Genomic DNA, 22,895 nt, shown 5'->3' with positions numbered 1-22,895 from the left:
AAAAAAAAAAGGCTAAAAACCCAAGGTTTAGAACTAAGAACTAGAACTACAACTTTGAACTAAGGCTTATCTGCATCCTGAGTGGTGGTTGGCTGCAGTTCTGCTCTCCACAGCCTCAGCTGGAGGCAGCAGGGAAGCAGCAGCACCTTGGGAAGCTGTGTATTCTTTTTCCAGGGTGTTGCTGCCACCTTTTGTTCCCTGGGACAGCTCCACTCTCTTATGTCAGATATTCCTTCTTGTAGGGACAAAGTGAGACTCCTCCTGCTGTTGTGTGGAGTGGCTGAGCCTGGGTGTTGGCAGGGTGGTGCCTTGGTGCTGCCTCTTGTCACAGGGCTGCTGGCAGTGGCAGAGAGGTTGTAACTGTGTGAAAGTGATGAGTGTCTTACTATGGGTACACAAGGATGGGAATAAATTTCCACTCAGAAGAAAAAAAAACATTTCGGAAAAAAGCTGTGGGTTTATTTGTAGAGAGGACTTGCACATTTCTGCTGCAGAATTCTCTTTTTTCATGTCCTTAGATAAAGGTATAACTTTGGGGTGGTAAATCCAGACTCACAGGGAATTCTGCTGCTCATTTTCTGCTGGCTCTGACTTGTGTCACTCTCTGCCTAGAAATGAGACATGTGGGGATGGGACACCTTTGCCTGCAAGGCACAGAGCCAGGAGTTCCCTTCTGGATTTGAGAAAAGCTCTCCTGGACACCCACAATCCCCTCTTTAACTGTTCTTTCTTTTATGGACGCTACAAGCAGCCTTTGGGGCCAGCCTTCAGTGAGGGTGTGGGGCTGTGCTGGCCTGGGCAGAGGTGGTGCTGTCATTCCTCAGAGCTGTTACCCACAGGGACTGCTGGGGTCTGGGGCTGGGAGAATCCTTTATTCATTGCTGAGGTCTGAAATGGGGATGGAACCAAGACACAGACCTGTTACCCACAGGGACTGCTGGGGTCTGGGGCTGGGAGAATCCTTTATTCATTGCTGAGGTCTGAAATGGGGATGGAACCAAGAGGTTCTGGAGACTGGAAAAGTCCAGCTGGCTTCAGGGGGACTGGAGCTTTCTTTTCTCCTTGTCTTTGTGGAAAAGGCCATGAGGATTTTCCTGTTGTCACTTAAGGGCACAGCTGTACTTTTTGTGTCCAAAATTGAAGGACTCAGTGCATGGAAGTGTCATCCTGGCTTGGACTAACAAAATCCTGAAGGAAAGGGGCACTGAAGAAACCCCCTTCAGTAGAGGGGTGTGCTCAGAACCTGCAGGTCCTGGAGTCCTTCCTTGCCTTCCTCTTGTGCTGCTGGTTATTTTTGTTCTGTTAAAAATCAGTCTGAACACTTTGGACACTCCAGGAAAGAGTAAGTTCAGGTTGCCTTTTGCTTCATTTGTGTTTGGCTTTGAAGATCCCAAAAGATGGGAACTGGCTGGTAAGGATCCAGGCAATGGCTCAGTGGTTAGAGAAGAGGGCTGGGGGCCAAGGAAGAATTTCACTGGTCTCAGGTCAGAGCCTGTTTAGAAAATAAAAATTAAAAGGATGGAGATGTTTGAGTTTCTTTTTTTAAATTCTTTTTCCCCCCTGGCTTTGATTTTTGAAGTGTTTGATCTGTGCTCAGGTGTGCTCAGTGATCTCCTGTGATGTAAGCAGTGCCAAATAAAGAAGGAACTTGATCTTTTTTGCATGTTCAAAGCAGTGTGTGCTTTTGAAGGCTCACAACAGCCCCCAGTGCTGCAGCTCTGTCATCTGGCAGTGCTGCTGGTCATGAGGGAGTTCTTGTTAGATTGAGTGGGGATTCCCAAAAATCCCCAAATCCCCAGAGTTTGCAGCAGTGCAGAACAGGCAGTAGAGTAAAACCAGGCTGCTCATGCCTGTCTGAAACTCTGCTGAGCCCAGCTTTTTATTTAAAATACAAACTTGAAATAGTTTCATGCATTTCAGAGCTCTGGGCATGAGGGAGGGCTGGCACTGCCTGTGTGTGGTGCTGCCATCCCTCCTGGGGCTGTGGAGTGTTTAATCCTTGCTGCACAGATGGATCTGGAGCTGAAGTTCCTGCTGTGCAGGGTGTGTTTGTTCCACAATAAAAGCTCACCCCACTGAGGGCTTTGCTGGTTTTCCCCCAAGAACTCTCCCTGCTGCACTGAGGTGGTGCCCTTGATGCAGTCCCTGAAGATTTGGTGGCAGATTCCTTTTGGGAACTACACTTTGCACATTCCCTGAGGAGCCCCATGCTTTACAGGAAGGTTTCTCTTCCATTTCCCAGTTCAGGCCCAGCTCAGAAACTCTTGGATGGCTGATCTCCACTGCAGGAGGAATTTTCCTTTCCAGCTTTCAGCTTCCTGGCTCTCCTACCCCCTCCTGTAATTGTAACCCCTGTGTTGCTGATTCCTGCATTAACTTCCTGCTTCCAGCTGAATTCCTCAGGGCTGCAGTTCATTTCACTAATCCTGTCTCCATCACTACAATGACCTTTGCTAGCAAATTATTTCTGCAGGGTGGAGGGGGTTGTGTTCATTGGCAGGCCTGGTTGAACTCAATATTTATCTGAATATTAAAGTTGCTTTTGACTAGATTGTCTTTTCTGCTGTTTCAGGTGTTAATGGAGTGAAGGGTTGCCCATCCTGTAGGTAATTGTTGCAGGGCTTTATATTTAATTGTTCTACTGATGGTTAATTGTAACTTTGCTTTGAATGAGAAGATTTTGAGTGGCTTTTACTACTATTTCAATGCAGTTGCTTTCCCTTGGGGCACCTTGGCTGTTTTTTCTCAGTGTTTTCTCCTTTCCCTTGCAGCTACATTGAGAAGTTCACAGATTTCCTCCGGCTCTTTGTGAGCGTCCACCTGCGAAGGATCGAGTCCTACTCCCAGTTCCCTGTGGTTGAATTCCTGGCCCTGCTGTTCAAATACACTTTTCATCAGGTACAGCCCCACATCCTCATTTTTCCCAATCTGTTCTGTTATCCAGGGCCAGCTTTTTTGTCCCAGTAAACCCAAAAAAAGAGAATTTAACTGGTCTTACTGGCACTCCCCAGTGGTGCTGGGGATTTGGAGATGGCTTCATGTGCTCTTGGATTTAGAGGTCACAGGTTGCAACAACAACTGTCTGATGTTTAACTTTGCATCTGCTTTAATTTTTTTCTAGTCTTTGCGATGGACAATGTGTGGAAAAGTCTTTCAGACTTGCTTGGTTTGTGTTTGGGGATTTTGTTCTTTGTCCTCAATCTGTGGCTTTCTTGTAGCTTTTAGTTTTTGTATTAAGGCCCCCAGGCCTTGTGGCTTTAGGTTGGTTTTACCTTGCTGTAGAAGCTGTCAGTGCAGCTCAGCCCCATTTACACAGGAACAATGACAAGGAAACAGCTTCATAATATCACAGAATCATGGAATTATTTGGGTTGGAAAGGACCTTAAAGCCCACCCAGTGCCACCCCTGCCATGGCAGGGACACCTCCCACTGTCCCAGGCTGCTCCCAGCCCTGCCCAGCCTGGCCTTGGGCACTGCCAGGGATCCAGGGGCAGCCACAGCTGCTCTGGGCACCCTGTGCCAGGGCCTGCCCACCCTCACAGGGAACAATTCCCAATTCCCAATATCCCATCCATCCCTGCCCTCTGGCAGTGGGAGCCATTCCCTGTGTCCTGTCCCTCCATCCCTTGTCCCCAGTCCCTCTCCAGCTCTCCTGGAGCCCCTTCAGGCCCTGGAAAGCTGGAAACTGGTGTAGCCAGCCATGAGATGGGTCAGCACTGAGACCAGCCTTGTAATTCCTGGTTCCTGCCCTTGTACAAAAGCTCTTGTTCATCTTTGGACAGCTCTGAATCTCTCCAGTGACATCCTAGAATTGTTCTAGTAAGGCAAGAAGCTCTTCCCATGGGTTGAAGTGCATGTTAACTCCTGTTTTCACTGTGTGAAATCCATCTTGCCATAGCTTGTGGTACTCATTGGGAATTTTGGTGCCTTTCAGCCTACACATGAAGGTTACTTTTCTTGCTTGGACATCTGGACACTCTTCTTGGACTATCTGACCAGCAAAATCAAAAGTCGCCTGGCAGACAAGGAAGCAGTGCTCAACAGGTGAGGGCTGGGGGCTGCCAGGGTGGCACAGCTGGAATCATGGCATGGGCTGGGGTGAGGAACCTTAAAACTCATCCCATTGCACCCCTGCCATGGCAGGGACACCTTCCATTGTGCCAGGCTGCTCCAAACCCCATCCAGCCTGGCCTTGGGCACTGCCAGGGATCCAGGGGCTTCTCTGGGCACCCTGTGCCAGGGCCTGCCCACCCTCCTAGGGTGGAAGGATTTTTTCCTTCAGCAGCAAAGAGACTTTGTGGTCACCATGGAAGAGCTGTGAGAAATAAGCTACTGCTTAGAGCAGCCTCCTGTGTGGTTGAGTCCTTTCTTTTTCTAAAAGAAAAATCTAAAAGAAAATCATGTAGTATAAAAAGCATTATCCTCAATGTTTCACACTCATTCACAAGAACTCAGGCTGAGCAGGTTTGGGTAGACAAACTGGCACTTACATATGTTGTGTGTGAACCTTGCAGGCAGTGGAAGCTTTGTAGTCTAAAATAGAACTGGAGCACATTTTAGCACAAATTAGAGAAGGAAACTACAACACAAGTTGCTTACTTAGTGTTCACTCAGCTCATACAACTAATTAATGAATTAGGAAACAAATTTTATTTAATTAGGATTTAAAACTTCCTGTTTAAATAGGGGATGTGTTTCTGAGAAATACAGATGAGACTGGAAGTCAAAAGTTGCACTTGCTTACCACTGTGTGTATTAGCTGCAACAGTGGTTGGCAGCTCTTCCTTGGCAGATGCTGACCCTGGAAGGGGTGGCTTTTGTTTGAGAAGAGTCTCTTTGCTGCCACTTTAAAAATCTGGTGAATATCCTGGGGAGATGTTTGGGTTTTTGAGGTCCATGGTTTGTGCCATGTTTAGTTCTGCTGAGTGCAGAAGGAATATTCTTTCCCTTGAGCACCCTGAATAGCAGCAGTTGTTTTTTTAAAGCCAGCCTGGCATCATAACCACAAGGAAAAGTGGAACTACTGTAGAGCAGAGCTCCTCCTTTCAACATGGGAACTGTGGGGTTTGAATTTCTCAAGAAGTAGATTCTGGGTTGGAACTTCATGATTTGCTCCTAACATGCATGTCGTGCGTGTTGTCTTGGTGTCACCCAGCTTGTCATGGAGCAAATTGTAACAGAAAGCTGTCCCTGGGTCTGTCAGACTACAAAACCCTAAATAAAGCTTGGGAGTGCTTGGGGCTGTGCTGTTTGTCCTCAGAGGCAGCTCTGACATCTCCACGTCCCTGCACACCCTGAGCCGTGGGAACCCTGAGCTGGGCAGCCTGGGAGTGGTGACACCACAGGGCCACTGAGGACATTTCCTGTTCTGTGCTGCAGAAACTCTGCATTTTGTACACAGTGCCACTTTCACCACTGCAGAAGTTGCCAAATGCAAGGTTACACCACCTTGCCCAGAGCTTGCAGCTGCCTGGCTGGTGGCACAGCTGACTGTCACATCTGACACTTGGGCTTGCGTCATGCTCTGCGTCTGTTACTCCTTTTTAATGCCTGTTTTTCCAACCTGATTTTCCCTAGAAAAAAACCAGGATTTTTTAATGAGACCCCAGCTGTTTTGTGGAGGAGATTTTTCAAGGAAAAAGCAGACTAACCCTGCTTGAAATCCCTGAAGTTTTGGTGTTGTGGTTGGGTGCTCTGCTGGGTTTGCAGCTTGGCATTATTTCTGTTGGCTCTCTGGTGTGCTCTGTCCCAGCCCCTTGGCTGCCAAAGGTGCAGGGACATTTCAGTGACATGTTACAGTGCAAGCAGAAAAGGGGCTGCCTTTGTTTCAGGGGAGAAGGGCCTGAATTTCAGTGTGGGGGAGGAGACAGCAGCACAGACATCTCAGGGGTCTCTGAGGTCAGGATGACCCCGAGATGTGTATTATTTACAATCATTTTCCAATACCTATCACCTATGTTAGACAGTGTGTTTCTACTCTAAACCAATCCAAAAGTGCCACCATCACCCAGAAGATGGAGGCTAAGAAGAAGGAGAAAGGACAAAGCACACCCAAATCCCTCCATCTTGGGACCCCAAGCTCCCATTCTAAAAACTCCAAAATTCTGCTTTTCACCCTGTGACAAACTAACTATCATTCTGCTTAAACTTTTGTGGCTCGTAAATCCTCATATAAGGTTGGTAATTTTTTCCATGGGTTAAAATCCAAGGCACAGGAGTCTTGGGCTCTGTGCCAAGGTCTCTGAGCCCCCTGGCAGGGGTTTGAGCCATCCAGGGCAGTCAGAGGAATTTCCTGGGTTCTGACACAGACAGGCTCAAGGCAGCAATAACTGCCCTGGTTCCCCTGTTCCTCATTCAGTGCCCAGAGCAGAGCAGCAGAGGCTGCTGAGGACAGCCCAGGCTGCAAGAGGCTCTTGGTGCCTCCTGTTTGTGGACACCTGGCGTTGTTCCTGGCAAACTGCACCTGCTTTTCCTGTTTTGAACTCTGGGGCTGTTTCTGTTGCTGACAATCCTCCCTTTCCCCTCCAGAGGGATGTTGGGTATTGCCAAGGCTGTTTCCTTACAGCTACCTTGTGACCTGAAATGAGCTGATACCTTGAATCCCGGGCTCTGCTTGCTGTAACTGCTCTGTTTTAGATTTCCCTTGCTGGAAGGGTTTTACCCAGCCCTGTGTGTCTCTCCCTGGTGGCTGCAGGTACGAAGATGCCTTGGTTCTGTTGCTGACAGAGGTGCTGAACCGGATCCAGTTCAGGTATAACCAGGCACAGCTGGAGGAGCTGGATGACGAGACCCTGGATGATGATGTAAGCTGGACAGGACAGGGCCACCTGCACTGCTGCCACCTGCAGTGGCTTTTCCAGAGCTTGCACTCTGGAGTATGGGCTAAACAGCTCCTTCTCCCCTCCCTTCTGTGTGGGGTGTGACAGCATTCACAGGGGTCTGAGGATGAGGGGAGAGACGAGGATCTGACTCCATGTTTCAGAAGGCTTGATTTATGATTTTATGATATATATTATATTAAAACTATACTAAAAGAATAGAAGAAAGGATTTCATCAGAAGGCTAGCTAAGAATAGAAAAAGAAATAATGAATAACAGAGTCTGAGCCAGCTGACTGTGATTGGCCATTAATCAGAAACAACCACATGAGACCAATCCCAGATGCACCTGTTGCATTCCACAGCAGCAGATAATCATTGTTTACATTTTGTTCCTGAGGCCTCTCAGCTTCTCAGGAGAAAAAAATCTAAGGAAAGGATTTGTCATAAAAGATGTCTGTGACAGTGGGGTTTGAGCTGTAAAACAGCTTCAGATGCTTTTCACTCACAGTCACACTGGAGATGTAACCTTTGGCTTTAACTTGGTTCTTATTAGGGGAAAAATTTAGATCCTTGTGTTCTGATTGTCAGAGGTGTTAGATGTCCATGTCTAGACACCTTTGGAATTTAAAGTGTTTAATTAGTTTGGAATTAATTTGCTGGTCACTTGGGAATTTAAATGCTAAAATATCTCTGAAGCAAAAGCTTGAAGCTGTGTCTTGTTGGTGCTTATGTTTAACCTTATTTCTCCTAAGTTGATGCTGATAAAAATCACCTTGAAGCTGATAAATGTCAAAGTGGAGTGGTGGCCAAAGTTGGGGGGGCAGAGCCGTGGAAGAGCAGGTCAGCTGTCACATGAGGATAGGTGAAGCAGCAGAGGGAATTTTATCACAAATGGCATCAGACAGATTTTTAAATTCTGGGGTGTTGAGGGCTGGTCCCATCACAGCCTCTGAGCTTGATAACAGCTCCATTTCATAAGCAAAATTAATTATTTTCTGGATTAATTTGACACTTTTGTCATCTGGATAATTAGCTGCCATACTCCTGTAAAGACCATTTTGGTGTTTGGATGCCTTTCCATGGTAATAATAATGTCACAAATAAAGGTATAAATTATCTAGAGCAGTCCTGGTGAAGTTGTCCTTATGCTTCTAAAACAGGGTGGCAAATAATGATACTTGCAAAACTTCAAACTTTTTGGTATAAAACTTGAAAAGCATTTTAGTTCATTATTTAAGGACAAAATGAAGTCAGGACAGGGTGCTGTTCATTCTGTTGTTTATGTTGCTGTGTGTGTTTGTTGTTTCATTTTACCTTCTCATATTAATAGCAGGTTTGGGCTGTGATGGTAACAGGGAGCTTCTTTCTCAGTCACCTGTGTAGTTGAGCATGGAAAGAGTCTTTTACTGTTAAAATTATTGCTTAATTCACCTTTAAATTTAGTGTAATTGTTTAATTCACCTTTAAAGTTCTTACCACTCTTTCCCCTCCCTCCTCCTGCACTGTCCCCCCGATTTTATCAATTCTGCATGAAAACAGAACAAATTCTACATGAAAATAAGTTCCAGTGGAGTATGCAAGTTACATTTCTCTATTATCCTGTTTGGGGGGGGGGTTTCTCCCTGCTGTCTCTCCCTTCCCAGGGGAACACAGAGCTTTGGGGACCCAGGGAAGGGCAGTGCTCACCCCATGTCCTTCTGTTTGCAGCAGCAAACGGAGTGGCAGCGGTACTTGCGCCAGAGCTTGGAGGTGGTGGCCAAAGTCATGGAGCTCCTGCCAACTCACGCCTTCTCCACACTCGTAAGTCCTGCCCCAGGCCAAAGTGCCACGTGGAATCAGCACCAACTGCTGGAGATTTTTTTTGACAGATGTCTCAGTGCCAAAAAAAAAAAAAAAAAAAAAAAAAAATTGGAAATTTAGGGTTGGATGCAAAACTTGCATCCAAAACTTGGCAAACTTTGCAATGAGAGATTAGAAATTGAAGAGAAAGAATTGTTTCTTTGGCTTTGTTGAATTTCCTGGTGTGTTTTGAAGAGAGTGGTTCAGTGCTAAGTCCAGCTTGGAGGACATAGAAATTCCCACCTCTCAAAGTGGCAGCAACCACTCTGGGCTGTTTATCTTGGCCTTTATCTTGCAGGCAGGGCTGTGAATTGGGCAGATAAGTGTCATTGTTAGGGCTTTAAAGAGAGTGGAATCTTTATTTTAATTAAAGGCTAGATAAAAGTGCTGGAGAGAGGCCTTGGACTATTGTGAAGCAGATCTGATCTGGGTAAGTGCTTTTCTTTAGCTGCTGTCACCACCTTTGGTGGTGTAAAAGTTGTCTGGGCTTGTAGCATCCTATTAACAATTTTGAGGAGGAGATCTTGAGGATAGAAGTGTGGCCCAGAATTCAGAGCAGTCCAGGTGGGGTTTTGCTGGGTGAGGAGAAAGGGAAATAACAGCAGTGAGATCTCAGCAAGTGCATTAACCCTGCTGGGAACACTGCACAGCTCAACCTCAGAACTGTATTCCCAAGGAGCAGAGAAAACTGGGCTGCTGCAGAGGCAGGAGATGCCTGACCTGAAGTGCCTTTGCAGTTGCTGTTTTTCTTGAGGCAGGGAAGCAAAGCCTGTCACTAGCAGGAGGGAACAAAGAGAGGCTGCTGTGCAGCCCTGCCGTGAGTCACTGAGGAGCAGAGCAGTGTTCAGGGAGCAGATGGATCAGATGGAGCACAGCATGTGGCTTCCTTGGAGTAGCACATCCACATGAGGAAGGCTCTGTGGTTTTTTAAACTCCCCTCAGGCAGTTATGCAGAGACACTGCACTGGTAATTAGGCACAGCATGTTGGTAGGGAGTGCTTTCCTGAGCCCTGCATTGTTCCTGCTGGGGGACTGGGGGATGTGGGAGCCTCTCCAGCAGTTCCCAGTGCTTTTCCCAGTGGCTGCAGGGCTGGTGGGTACAGTGGTTAGTTTAGGAGGTTTAGCAGTGGCAAATAATTAAAGCAGTGGGCAGCAGCTGCCATGACTCCATCCCATGCTGGGCAAGGAAAGACTGCAGCTCCTTCTGCTGATGGACAAGAGAATTCCATCAAACCAACCACCAATTTCAGCCATTTTCCCCAGCAGAAATTAAATAGAGCTGTGCCAGGCTGGAAGGGTTGAGAAAGATGGTTTAGCTGAAGTATGAGCAGGACCTGGCATGTTTGCTGTCACAGCTGAGTGATGGAGCTGGGCTGACACTCTGCTCCCACACTGGGGTGCATGAGGACTGTGGTGTTTATTCCTTTGGCTGTTTTCCCCATGGAATATCACTGAGTGCTGCATGCTTCCCTTCTGTACCCTGGTAGAGGCACTGAACTCAACTTTCTGGTTGCATAATATTTTGGGAGATTTTTAAGTCTCACCTTTTGAGAAGGTGACACTTGCAGGTGAGGTGGGTGAGCACAGACCTCCTGCACCTCAGACTCTGCCACTCCTCTGCTCCTTGGGCTGGGTTATGCCTCCAGCTGTGTATTCCTGCTGTGTGCCCTCACTTGCACTGTCAGACCATTATCTTGTCAGGCTGATTGCTGGGGTTAGAGGCAAAGGAGAGCTGCCACAGGGAAGTGCCTTCAGGGGAGTGATCTTTGTTTTCCTGACAGCTGTCAGGACCTGGGAAGTTGTGGGATGCAGGATCAGCCCAGAGCCCATCCTGCCCTTCTTCCAAATGTCTGTGTGAAGGCACTGGGGAGAAATGAGAGTGCTCTGCTCTGGCAGAGCAGTCAGTCATTGGCTGTTACTGTCTGCCAAGCCCCAGGATCACAATCAGTTCTTCTCTCTTTCAGTTTCCCGTTCTGCAGGATAACCTGGAAGTGTATCTGGGGCTCCAGCAGTTCGTGGTCACTTCAGGAACAGGTATTAACCACCTCTAACACTGTGCTCCTCTCTTTCATCACTGCAAAACCACTCCAGACCCGCTTTGGTGTTGTTTTTTCTGTATTCACTTGATCCAAACCTGTGTGGTGCCTCATGGCTCAGTGTTAAACTCCAGCAGCAGACAGAAATCTCATAATATGATTTATTCTTATTGGCTTGGTTCTTCCCTTGTTCTGGTATCTGAAGTGAAGATACCAGAGGTGTTAGGAGCAGGTGTGCAGCACCAAATGCTACAGCTCCTTCCTGAGAAACAAGGGAAGTAGCAGTGGTGAGATCTACCTGAGGGCAGGCTGTAGTTTAAGGTAATACTGAAATTCCCTGGTGTGACCAGGAAAGGAATCTGTCACATCTCCAATACTGCTGGACATGGCAAAATGGTGACTTGTATAGCCAGTTCTAGTAAAAAATATTCCCAGTTTTAGGATCCTTTCAGCCCTAGGATAAGCAGTGTGTAGGGGTTTAGGGTTAGGGTTAGAAGCTGTCCTGGGGGCTGGAGCAGCAGCAGCTCGGTGCAGCTCTGGATTGAGCCCTGGGTGGTGGCACAGAATCCCAGAATGGGTCTGGAAGGGACAACAACTTCCCTGCTCATCCCAGAGCACGTGGCGCAGGCTTGTGTGTTAGTATTGATGGCACACCGTGGAGAGGTTGGTGCTTAAAGCTTGTTTTGAGATTAGATACAGTCAGTGGAAAGAAAATCTGATTTTCTTCAAAAGGTGGTGTTGGAGAACATACTTGCTTTTTTAGTAGAAGCTCTGGAATGTTTGAGCCCAGGTGTCCACACCTGAGCAGCAGCAGGAGGATTGTGTGGGGCTCGAAAACCTCATTAGCAGATTGTTTCTTGTACCTGAGAAACATGGAAGTGCACAACACACCTCATACCAGAAGTGAAGTCACAAATTTTCTGGCCCAAATCTGCTGCTGGATCACTGGAACTGCAGCCAGCAGAGGGAGTGTGGAAAACCACCTTCTCCATGTGGAAAACCACCTTCTCCCATGTGGAAAACCACCTTCTTCCATGTGGAAAACCACCTTCTTCCATGTGTAAAACCACCTTCTTCCATATGGAAAACCACCTTGCCACCTGGAAAAGTATCTTCTCCACCTGGAAAACCATCTTCTCCAGAGCAGGGAATGCTCATGATGGTAGCAGAAAACAGCAAGGCTCCTGTTTATGGAGGAATTCACTCCATACAGAAGGAAATAAAGGTGTAAAAGGCTGAAATAGTCATTTACATATTTATCAGCCCTTGAGGTGTTGTCAGAAGAACTGAGCTTCCTTTCCAGAGTTCTGCAGTGCCTCGGCCAGTGCTGCCCAGAGCTGCTTTCACAACAGAATTAGAACAAACTTGGCACTTTCTGTCACTTTGTCACCAGGTTTCCCATCCCCAGGAGCAGCAGGGATCAATCCCAGAGCCATGGCGCTCTCCCCTTGCGCGAGCAGCGATTTCCAGCTCTGGGGGCAGCCCTTAGAGAAACTCAGCTTTGTGGCTGTGTGGCTGATGGGCTGTGGTGTCCCTGCAGGTCACAGGCTGAACATCACAGCAGAGAACGACTGCAGGAGGCTGCACTGCTCGCTGAGGGACCTGAGCTCGCTGCTGCAGGCCGTGGGCCGCCTGGCCGAGTACTTCACCGGGGACGTGTTCGCCGCCAGGTTCAACGACGCGCTCACCGTGGTGGAGAGGTGGGCGCAGCTGTGCCTGCAAGGGAGGGCACCAGGAGCAGGCTGAGAAGGGTTTATTGCTTTGAGAACAGCATCTCAAAGCTATGAGGTTTATAAGGCAGCAAGCACTTGGCCATAGTTTAAGATGGTCCCAAGTTCTTTGTGATAAACTGTAGGAAGTTTATAAATGTCTAATCCAATGGACAGTCACCTGTCGTGGTTTGGAAAGACAGGTGTCTGCTAAGGAAGGCAGGAGCCTCCCCTGAAATGGAGAATGTAAACCCTCCCCACCCCTCTGAATTGCTATAAATTTTAAATTAAAGGGCTCTCAGGTAAAAAATATGGGAGCAGGAAATAACAGTTCTTTACTAGGGAAGAAAATAAAAGGATAAAATAAACAATGCAGTATGCTAGAACTGAGTCAGAACCCAACCTGACGCCCTGTGGGTCAGGGTGTTGGTAGCAGTCTAATTGGAATTGTGGCTGCAGCCCTCCTGCAGTGTCAGGGGTGGTTCTGTTGGAGCAAGGGGGATCTGTAGAGAAGGATGGATTCTTCCTCTGCAGATCCAGTGGAAGAAGAGGCAGCTGCTGTTCCTCTGGGGAATCCAGTGGAGAAGCCATACTGGTGTCTCAAAACCTCTGGATTATATCTGGGTAGCAATGCTTGGCTCCTCCCTCTGGGCTCTCATCTCCCAATGGGATGCTGTAGTTCTTATCAGCCATGCAGGGACATTCAATAGCTGTTATCAACAATGTCCCCTCCCGAGGAAGGTGTGATTGTGGAAGAGATCAGGAAAAACTGTTCACTTGGCAAAAGACAACTGCTATACAGATGGTAATAGAACATATCTTGCCTTACAACCTGGAACATCATCACAGAGTGTATTTGGCTTTTCTGATCTATCACCTTTACTTCTTTCTACTGCAGTGTATCCACATTATCAATGTGGATACTTTTGCCCAGTAAGGTCTGAATACATGTACACACATGTGTTGTGGGTCCCAGAATGAGGTGAGAGATGAGAATTTGACTCTATGTTCTCAGAAGGCTCAATTATTATTTTATGATATGATATTGTATTATATTAAAAGAGAATTATATACTAAAACCATACTAAAGAAAGGATGCGTCAGAAGGCTAAAACAAGAATGATAATAAAAACCTGTGACAGACTCAGCAAGTCCAACACAGCTGGCTGTGATTGGTCATTAAATTAACAATTCACATGCTGAGTAAACAATTCTCCAAATCACATTCCAAAGCAACAAAACAAGGAGAAGCTGAAGCTTCCCAGGAGAAGAAATCCTGGTGAAGGGATTTTTCATAAAATATCACGGTGACAATGAGGTTTATAAGGCAGCAAGCAGTTGGCCATAGTCCAAGATGGCCCCAAGTTCTTTGTTGCAAGACAGTTTGTAACTTTCTAATCCAATAGACAGTGACCACAGAGTGTGTTTGGCTTTTCTGACCTGTCACCTTTTGATGCAGTTGGTTTGAGGGGGCTCCCCAGGTTGAACTTTGTGATCTTCAAGGCCTTTTCCAACCTCAGCGTTTCCATGATTCTTCTCTTAAATGAAAAGACGTGTGAAAGCTGAAGGGGCAGATGTTTTATTATCCTCTCCTAGATACTTAATTAGCACATAGTTACAAATGGGAGAATTTCAGGCTTTTATACAGGTTTTGTGTTTTCATTTCTGTGCAGGAGCATCTCACTTGTCCCATTTTACCCCAAACAGCGCAGTAGGCTCTGAATGATTTTAAGCTAAATGATCAAAATCTCATTTGTGTATTAGCTAAATATCCACCCAGACTGGGGAAGAGCTGCACTAGCTCAGACGCTGGAGCAGATCTGTACAATCCCTTTGCTGCCATGTGTGTTTGCACCTGCAGGTTGGTGAAGGTGACATTGTATGGATCCCAAATCAAACTGTACAACATCGAAACCGCCGTTCCCTCCGTGCTGAAACCTGACCTCATCGATGTGTGAGTGGGGCTGCACCCAACTGGGCACTCACAGGGTGGGCAAGGCTTGGAGCTGCTGCTCAGACCCCTCCTTGGCAGATCCTCTGGGAAACAGCCTCCCCAGCCCTTGGCAGCTCCCCAGGAAAGCACCTTTTTCAGCTGAGGGAAGTCAGCTGCCAGCATTTTGGACCAGTCTTTGCTCTAATGGAAGTACCCAGGTTGTTTAAGGGAAAACATGTTTGTGCTGAGAAGGAAAAGTGCCCCTTAAATCAGCTCTGAGAGCAAACTGGGATTGTGCCCTGTGCTGGTGGCTGTAAAAGCAGGGTAATTAATGAGGAAATAAGTGCTACAACAGTGATATTTTAAAGAAATGGATCCACTGTGTAATGTGTAGTTTATTTATAAATCCAGTTGATGGATTTTTTGCTACCAAAGTCAGATCTGTGGCTCAGGTAAAAGAGCTTTTTCCCAGCTGAGGGTTTCAGATCTTTTTCTTCCAAAACAAACATAACCCTTGCAGCTGTGCAAGCCATTTCTGGGACAAACAGCTGCCATCCAGGCACTGCCATTCATGTGAAATCTTGGTGCTGCTGGTCACAGGTCACCTCCCTCTGTGACAGACTTGTAGGGACCCTCCCTTGCTGAGGCTGTGCACACAAACCTGTTCCCTGCCAGCTGGAGCTCTGTGAGCAGAATTTAAGGTTTGAACACTTGTTCTTGTTTGTAATTGCACCTTCAGCAGCTCCTTGAAGACCTCCTCTAGATTTCACCATATCACTGTATAACTAATGGGATTTCTCCTACTAATCCCAAGTTAATGGCACTGAAATTGGTGCAGGTGATCTTGTTGTAAAGGTTTTTCTGGTTTACAATAATTGGGGAGGTGTTTTCTGTCAGCAAGGGTTCACCCTTCTCCCTGTCCCTGAAGAAACCTGTGATCCATTTTTTAATGCTTGCCTGAGAAAGCAGCATTGTCCCACATTTGGGGGCCACCTCTCTGAAATTGAGGGACATCCTGACTCAACCCTCACCTGAAAGGAGTGTGATTATCAGCTGTGGTTACCCTGACTGAACCCTCACCTTGCAGAAGTGTGATTATCAGCTGTGCTTACAGTCAGGTACCAGTTGATGATAACTTGGCTTTATCAGTTCCCACCTTTGCCTTGGTGAGTCCAGAACTAAAACTAAAGCAGAGTAAGGATTTTTTACAAACCCTGCTGCCTGAAACACCTCTGTGTGTCCTGTTGCACTGCTCACTGTGTCCCCTGATGTCCCCAGGCACGCCCAGTCCCTGGCAGCCCTGCAGGCCTACGCTCACTGGCTGGCCCAGTTCTACAGCGAGGTGCACCGGCAGAACCCCGAGCAGTTCATCTCCCTGGTGTCCACAGCACTGGAGGCCATCACCCCCCTCATCAGCTCCAAGGTACTGCCCCCCTGGGGCTGGGGGCTGCACTCTGCTCAGCTGGGGTGGGCTGGGAGCTGGGCTGTGTCCCAGAGCCATGGGAAGTGTCCTGACAGCACTGCAGCTCAGGCTAATACAAGCATAAGCAACTTAAAGGCTTTTAAACTCAGTCTAATGATTTTATGGCTTGAAAGCAGGAAATTCTCTCTCTCGTAGTATTAAGGGAACTAAACTATGCTCTGGTTGACAAATCATAGAATTGTTTAGGAAAAGCTCTCTAAGATCAAGTCTAAACCATTTCTCCAGTACTGCTAAGGCCACCACTAAAAATGCCACATCCACAGAGCTGTTAAATCCCTTCAGGGATGGGGACTCCACACTGCCTTGAGGACCCTTTCCATGAAGAACTTTTCCCAAAATCCAATCTAAAGCTTCCCTGGCATATTTCCTCTCATCCTGTCTCTGTTCCCTGGAATCAGAGCCTGCACCCCTCCAGATCCTGGGGGCTCAGTGAGCTGATCCTGGCTGTGTCTGCTGGTGGGACTGACCACCCCTGTGTGTCTCAGGTGCAAGAGAAGCTGCTGCTGTCTGCGTGCCACCTACTGGTGTCCCTGGCCACCACGGTGCGCCCGGTGTTCCTGATCAGCATCCCAGCAGTGCAGAAGGTGTTCAACAGGATCACTGACACCTCTGCCCAGCGCCTCCCCGACAAGGTCAGTTCACCCACAGCTGTCCCACATGCAAATGAAGGTTCTGTCCTTGGGAAGATGTGCCTCAGGTGCTGAGGGATTGTCTTGGTTTGGAGACAGGTGTGTGCTAAGGAAGGCAGGAGCCTCCCCTGAAATGGAAAATGTAAACCCCCTTCCTCCAAATTGCTCTAAATTTTAAATTAAGGGGCTCTCAGGCAACAAAAATTATGGGAGCAGGAAATAACAGTTCTTTAATAGGGAAGAAAATAAAAGAATAAACAATGCAGTAAACTAAAACAGCACTGAGTCAGAACCCAACCTGACACCCTGTGGGTCAGGGTGTTGGTGGCAGTCCCGTTGGAAATGTGGCTGCAGCCCTCCTGCAGTGTCTGGGGTTGTTCTGTTGGAGCAGGGATCCTGTAGAAAGGTGTATTCTTCCTCTGAAGATCCAGTGGGAGAGGCAGCTGCTGTTCCTCTGGGAATGCAGTGGAGAAGCCGTGCTGGTGCTCCAGAACCTCCAGAGTATGTCCAGTTGGGAATGCTTGGCTCCTCCCTCTGGGCTCACATCTCCCAGTGGGATGCTGTAGTTCTTATCAGCCATGCACTGACATTCAATAGCTGTTATCAGCTGATATCTCCCCAGTTGTGGAAGAGATAAGGAAAACTTCCCACTTAACAGAAGACAACAGCCTTACAGATGGTAAATAGATAACAATTTGCTTGACAATCCAGGACAGGGATAACCTCAAAAATCAGCAGTCTTCTCTATATTGTGGATATTCACAAATTACAGTGATATTGTATATAATTAATTATCTATTTGGGGAAACAGTACAAGGAAAAAATACAATTGCACCTCTTAGATCTGATTCTTTTCTCATTTGTTGACACCACTCCCAGTTCTGCATCATCTTCACAGTCCAGGCACGTTGATTCTGACCTACACCAAGAGTTTTTTGTGAAACTGGAGTATTTATATTGCAGAAGCAATGTAAATAATATAAATGTATTGTATTTATGACACTGAAAAGCCACAGTGCTGGGATATGGTTGTCTTGTGCTGGCAGGGAAGCACCAAGTGCTGCACAAGTGCAGAAGCTCAGCATGTAAACCAGACAAGGAATAATGAAAGTAAAATCATCTTTGTTTTTATAAGCAGCAGAGATTTACTGCTGCAGGGAAGGACTGACAGAGCTGGGAGCTGCTTCCAGGCCTTAAATCCTGGAGCTTTGCTTCTCTCTGTCTTTGCAGGGCTGGTTGTTTTCATTTAGGCTCGAGTTCTGCTGTTGAATAGTGAGCACTGCTGTTGTCTTGGAGAGCCATAAAATATCACCTTACTCCAGGCTTGTGCTCTAGCAAAAATTAACTTGGGAAAAAAGTTAAAACTTTGTCTCTTTGATTATGTTGCCCAGAGAAGTTGTGGCTGCCCCATCTCTAGAAGTGTTCAAGGACAGGCTGGACTTGGAGCAGCCTGGTCTGGTGGCAGGTGTCCCTGCCTGGGACAGGGGGTTGGAAGTTTGTGGCCTTTAAGGTCCCTTCAACCCAAACCATTCCATTATTCAATGGTTTTGCTGTTAGTCCAACCTTGGTGCTGTCTGGGCTCTTGTAGGTGGTTTCTGCTCCCACCTCTCATTGTGGGTACAGGAGCTCAGGGTTGATACTCACCTGTGTGGGTGTTTTGGGAGCTGCAATCCATCCTCAGTGTCCAAGCAGCTCTGCAGAGCTCACCCCACACACCAGAGCTGCACAAAGCAGGTGTGGAACACCATGAGCTTTGCCCTCCCTTCCCACCGAAGCCATTCCACCACTTGCCTTGGTTTGGAAAGACAGGTGTCTGCTAAGGAAGGCAGGAGCCTCCCCTGAAATGGAGAATGTAAACCCTCCCCACCCCTCTGAATTGCAACAAATTTTAAATTAAGGGGCTCTCAGGCAAAAATATGGGAGCAGGAACTAACAGTTCTTTAATAGGGAAGAAAATAAAAATATGAACAATGTAGTAAATTAATACTGACAGAGTTCACAACCTGACACCCTGTGGGTCAGGGTGTTGGCAGCAGTCCCATTGGAAATGTGGCTGCAGCCCTCCTGCAGTGTCAGGGGTGGTTCTGTTGGAGCAAGGGGGATCTGTAGAGAAGGATGTAGTCTTCCTCTGAAGATCCAGTGGAAGAAGAGGCAGCTGCTGTTCCTCTGGGGAATCCAGTGGAGAAGCCGTGCTGGTGTCTCAAAACCTCTGGGTTATATCTGGGTAGCAATGCTTGGCTCCTCCCCCTGGATTTTATCTGGGTAGCAATGCTTGGCTCCTCCCTCTGGGCTCACATCTCCCAATGGGATGCTGTAGTTCTTATCAGCCATGCAGGGACATTCAGTAGCTGTTATCAGCAATGTCCCCTCCCAAGGGAGGAGTGATTGTGGTCACTCAGAGAGAGAGATAAGGCAAACTGCCCACTTGACAAAACATAATCTGCCATACAGATGGTAACAGAATACATCTTGCCTTGCAATCTGGAGCACCACTCCTCCCACCCCAGGCATTCAGTGGCTGTGCTTGCTGTCCCTCCCAGGCCCAGGTGCTGGTGTGCAGGGCTCTGTCCAACGTGCTGCTGCTGCCCTGGCCCAACCTGCCCGAGAGTGAGCAGCAGTGGGCCGTGCGCTCCACCAACCACGCCAGCCTCGTGTCCGCCCTCACCCGCGACTACCGGCAGCTCAAGGCCACGGCCAGCCTGCCCCAGAGGAAGGTGCAGCTGGAGGACAGTAAGTACCAGAGCCCTGCTCACTCCTGCTGCACTGGGGAGTGTCATTAAGCTGATTTCACAGTGGTTATTTTGGCTGAGAAATTGTTTCGCATACGGGGAGGGTTGCGAAGGAGCAGGTTGGGTTTTATTTCTGTTTTTAGAGGCTTTTCTGCTCTCTACAGGGCACTCTCATCTCAGGTCACCTGTAAATTCTTCCATTAGAGTGCTGTCTTCCTGGGATCATGGTTGGGATAAAAGTTTAAATAGTAAGGATTGCATTGGGAATACTGAACAGCCTCTTGTGTAGTATTGGAAAACTGGCTGGAAGCAGCGTTAACAAAGATCGTGGTTGTAAAAAGTGAAGGGGAAAATAAGAATTTCTTCCTTGGGAAGTACTGGAGAGGGTTTATTTAAATAGGAGGACAAGGGTGCAGGGAAACTGCTGAATATATATATATATATATGTAACTGCTGCTTTGGGCCTGGTTTGCCATGATTTGGGGTTTTTTTATTGAGGATCACTTTAGAAATCATTCTGAAATCTGCAGTGTCGCACATCATTTGTTTTAATTGCTCTGTGTGTGAGCTTAATTTCTCTTCCTCTTACCTATGAGCAGTTTTGGCACATGCAAGAAGCATCACTCCTCTTGTTTTGCAGCCAAAGTGATCATCCACCAGACACTGAGCGTTCTGGAAGACATTGTGGAAAGTGTCTCTGGAGAATCCACCAAGTCCCGGCAGATCTGTTATCAGTCGCTGCAAGAATCCGTGCAGGTCTCACTAGCCCTCTTCCCAGCTTTCATTCATCAGTCAGGTATAACCTCAGGCCAGGGGTCATGCTGTGAGTAGCTTTCTGAGCTCCTGGTGACGCCCAGAGCAGCAGCAGAGCTGTGGTGTGGCTGTGGAGTGTGTGGAGTTGCTGTGCCTGGGTGTGCTGGGAGAGCTGGGCTGGAGGGACATCCCTGCCAGCCAGGATCCAGGCAGGGTTGTCACAGTTTCAAAGAGGAGCTGGTCCTGAGCACAAAAAAAAAAGAGCTTTAAAATACCCACTCTGGCTGTATTTACCATTAAGAGGAATAGTTGTCATCAGATTGGGTCAAATGATGTGGGATTTGGGGGTTTCTTTCACTGAGATGGAGCCAGGACTGTCACTTGGCAGGCTGCTGGCCAGCAGCTTGCATTGTGTGTCACATCAGATGCTTCCTCCTGTTCCCCTTGGAGCTGGGTGGGATTTTTTCAGTGGTGGGGGTTGAGGGGAGACAAAAGCAGTGAAATGCAGAGGATCCAAGGCAGCAGCAAAGGTGCTGTGACTCCAGGGAGCTGTTGTCTTCAGAACAGCCTCATCAATTGCTATTTATTGCCTTATCAAAGGCTGTGTGATGAGGGAGGAGTTTAGCAGCTCCAGCTTGGTCATCCAGTGTTTATTGGGATGGGTGAAGGATCAGCTGGGTGCTGATCAGCTCACTGCAGCACCACATGCTCACTTCTGAGGATAGAAGGGTCTTCTCAGTTCCTGCCAAAAAAACAAGCTGGATTCTGTCTCCTCCACCCCGAGCTCTGTGGATGTTTTGGATTTCCTTGTGTTTCCTGTTAACCCTGAATGAGCAGTGAGAGCTGGAGATGGCCCTGGAGCTGCCCCTGGGCTTTGTCCCAGCACTCAGAGCACACTGAGGCCTTGCTGGCAGGATTTTGGTTGTTCTGAGGGGTTGGGTGCTGCCTGTGCTGGTCATCCCTGGTAGGTTTTGAAAAGGGATAAACACTGCTGAAGCCCTGTAGGAACCAGCTGATGGTTTCAGTTTCTCAGACAACCCTATTGGTAAATTCCCAAGAGTAAATGGGGTTCCCTGAATAGGAGAAGCAAACTTCAGACTTAAACATAAAAGACTTTTTGATGCACTTGGATGTTTCCTTAACATGTTCTTATTGCTTTTCTCCTCTCTTAGATGTGACAGATGAGATGCTGAGCTTTTTCCTCACCCTGTTCCAAGGCCTGAGGGTGCAGATGGGAGTGCCTTTCACTGAGCAGATCATACAGACCTTCCTGAACATGTTCACCAGGTACTGCCCAGCCCTGGTCACTTCTTTCTTACCCTCAGGAAGGTTTATCTGAGGAGCTGCTCAGCCAGCTGGTCCCTGTCCCTAAAGTGGGCTGTTTGCAGCCTTTGTGACTTTTGTCACATCCCAGAGCCGAATCTGAGGAAAACACTTCCAAGTGTGGAGAGACCCAGTGCATGTCCATCAGTCACAGCTGCCATTGTGCAATCCCAACTCTCCCACAGACTTCCTGGCTGTGTGGGGTGCTGAACTGGACTCTCACATCCCCTCTTAGCTCCTGCCCAAGGTCTCAGAGTGTCCCCTCACTCATCTTTTCCTGGGGAGAGGGGGGTCTGTCAACCCTCAGTCAAACCTCCCTCCCTTCTGTGCCTCCATGTACTTGGCCAGTATTAAAGGAGCCTTTTAGAGGCATCACCAATTTTCCTGTGAAGCAGGTGAGCCTTTGGATCCCTGGGGATGTTCCTAATGGCTGTTTGTGTCCCAGGGAGCAGCTGGCAGAGAGCATCCTGCACGAGGGCAGCACGGGCTGCCGCGTGGTGGAGAAGTTCCTGAAGATCCTGCAAGTGGTGGTGCAGGAGCCAGGCCAGGTGTTCAAACCCTTCCTGCCCAGTGTGATCTCCCTGTGCATGGAGCAGGTCTATCCCATCATTGCAGAGGTATTCAGCTCCCAGGGCAGGGGAGGCATTGCTGGGGGGGTGTGATGGTGTTCACAGGGGTCCCAGGATGAGGGAAGAGACAAGAGAGATAAGAATGTTGACTCCATGTTTCAGAAGGCTAGATTTATTATTTTGTGATATATATTATATTAAAACTATACTAAACTAATAAAAGAAAGGATTTCATCAGAAGGCTAGCTAAGAATAGAATAGGAAAGAATGATAACAAAGGCTTGTGTCTCAGACAGACAGTCCAAGCCAGCTGACTGTGGTTGGCCATTAATGAGAAACAACCACACGAGACCAATCACAGAGGCACCTGTTGCATTCCACAGCAGCAGATAACCATTGTTTACATTTTGTTTCTGAGGCCTTTCAGCTTCTCAGGAGGAAAAATCCTAAGGAAAGGATTTTTCATAAAAGATCATGGCTACAGGGGAGTGGTGATGCCTAATGGAGCTAGAACAGAGGCTAGATGGAATTAAGAGGAATGAAGTGGATTTTTATTGAGGTGTCTTCCAAGGCCACACCCTGGCAGTAGCAGAGCTCAGGTCCTGTGTGGGCATGGAAAGAGGTGGGAGCTGTCCTGGGACTGCTTTTAAACTACCTGGAAATCCAGGTCAGGATTTGGGGGTTTGTGCCACAGCCTTTGTGTGGTTGGAATGGAGTTACCACCCCTGATACTGGGAAATGGGAATGGGAGGGATCCCAGCTCCAGTCAGACAAAGGCTGGATGTGTTCCCTGCTCTGACAGGGAGGGAGAGCAGAGAGCACCCAGTGACAGTGAGGGGTGTGTGGGGGAGCAGTGACAGTCAGGTGTGTCTGGGGGAGCAGCAGTTGGGACCCTCAGTGGCACTGGGAGTCTCCATCTCTCATTGGACCCATCCTCCACAGTCATGGCTCTGCCTGAGGGGCTCCAAGATGGAAACAAAAGAGCTTGGTCACAAGATCTCACATTTTTATAAGTTTTAGTCCATTTGCATACAGGAGCCAACTGTCCAATTAATGGCTTCAAATTATGA

At 47.8% G+C, this 22,895-nt stretch overlaps 1 protein-coding gene across 1 annotated transcript in view; it reads left to right on the top strand.

Moving 5' to 3' along the window:
• The window catches only part of XPO6 (exportin 6), a 64,573-nt gene that overhangs the window by 33,645 nt on the left and 8,033 nt on the right, over positions 1-22,895 (top strand). Inside the window, exons 8-20 of the mRNA XM_058815941.1 lie at positions 2,772-2,898; positions 3,936-4,045; positions 6,696-6,804; positions 8,530-8,622; positions 10,626-10,695; positions 12,238-12,397; positions 14,268-14,360; positions 15,618-15,762; positions 16,308-16,454; positions 18,992-19,181; positions 19,821-19,976; positions 21,106-21,220; positions 21,702-21,873. Coding sequence (XP_058671924.1) covers positions 2,772-2,898; positions 3,936-4,045; positions 6,696-6,804; positions 8,530-8,622; positions 10,626-10,695; positions 12,238-12,397; positions 14,268-14,360; positions 15,618-15,762; positions 16,308-16,454; positions 18,992-19,181; positions 19,821-19,976; positions 21,106-21,220; positions 21,702-21,873 — 1,687 coding nt within the window. The remainder of the gene's footprint in view (positions 1-2,771; positions 2,899-3,935; positions 4,046-6,695; positions 6,805-8,529; positions 8,623-10,625; positions 10,696-12,237; positions 12,398-14,267; positions 14,361-15,617; positions 15,763-16,307; positions 16,455-18,991; positions 19,182-19,820; positions 19,977-21,105; positions 21,221-21,701; positions 21,874-22,895) is intronic.

Source organism: Ammospiza caudacuta, chromosome 17, assembly GCF_027887145.1.
Source record: "Ammospiza caudacuta isolate bAmmCau1 chromosome 17, bAmmCau1.pri, whole genome shotgun sequence".
NCBI lineage: Eukaryota > Metazoa > Chordata > Aves > Passeriformes > Passerellidae > Ammospiza > Ammospiza caudacuta.
The sequence above is the reverse complement of the archived record's forward strand: the minus strand, read 5'-3'. Positions and strand labels throughout refer to the sequence as shown.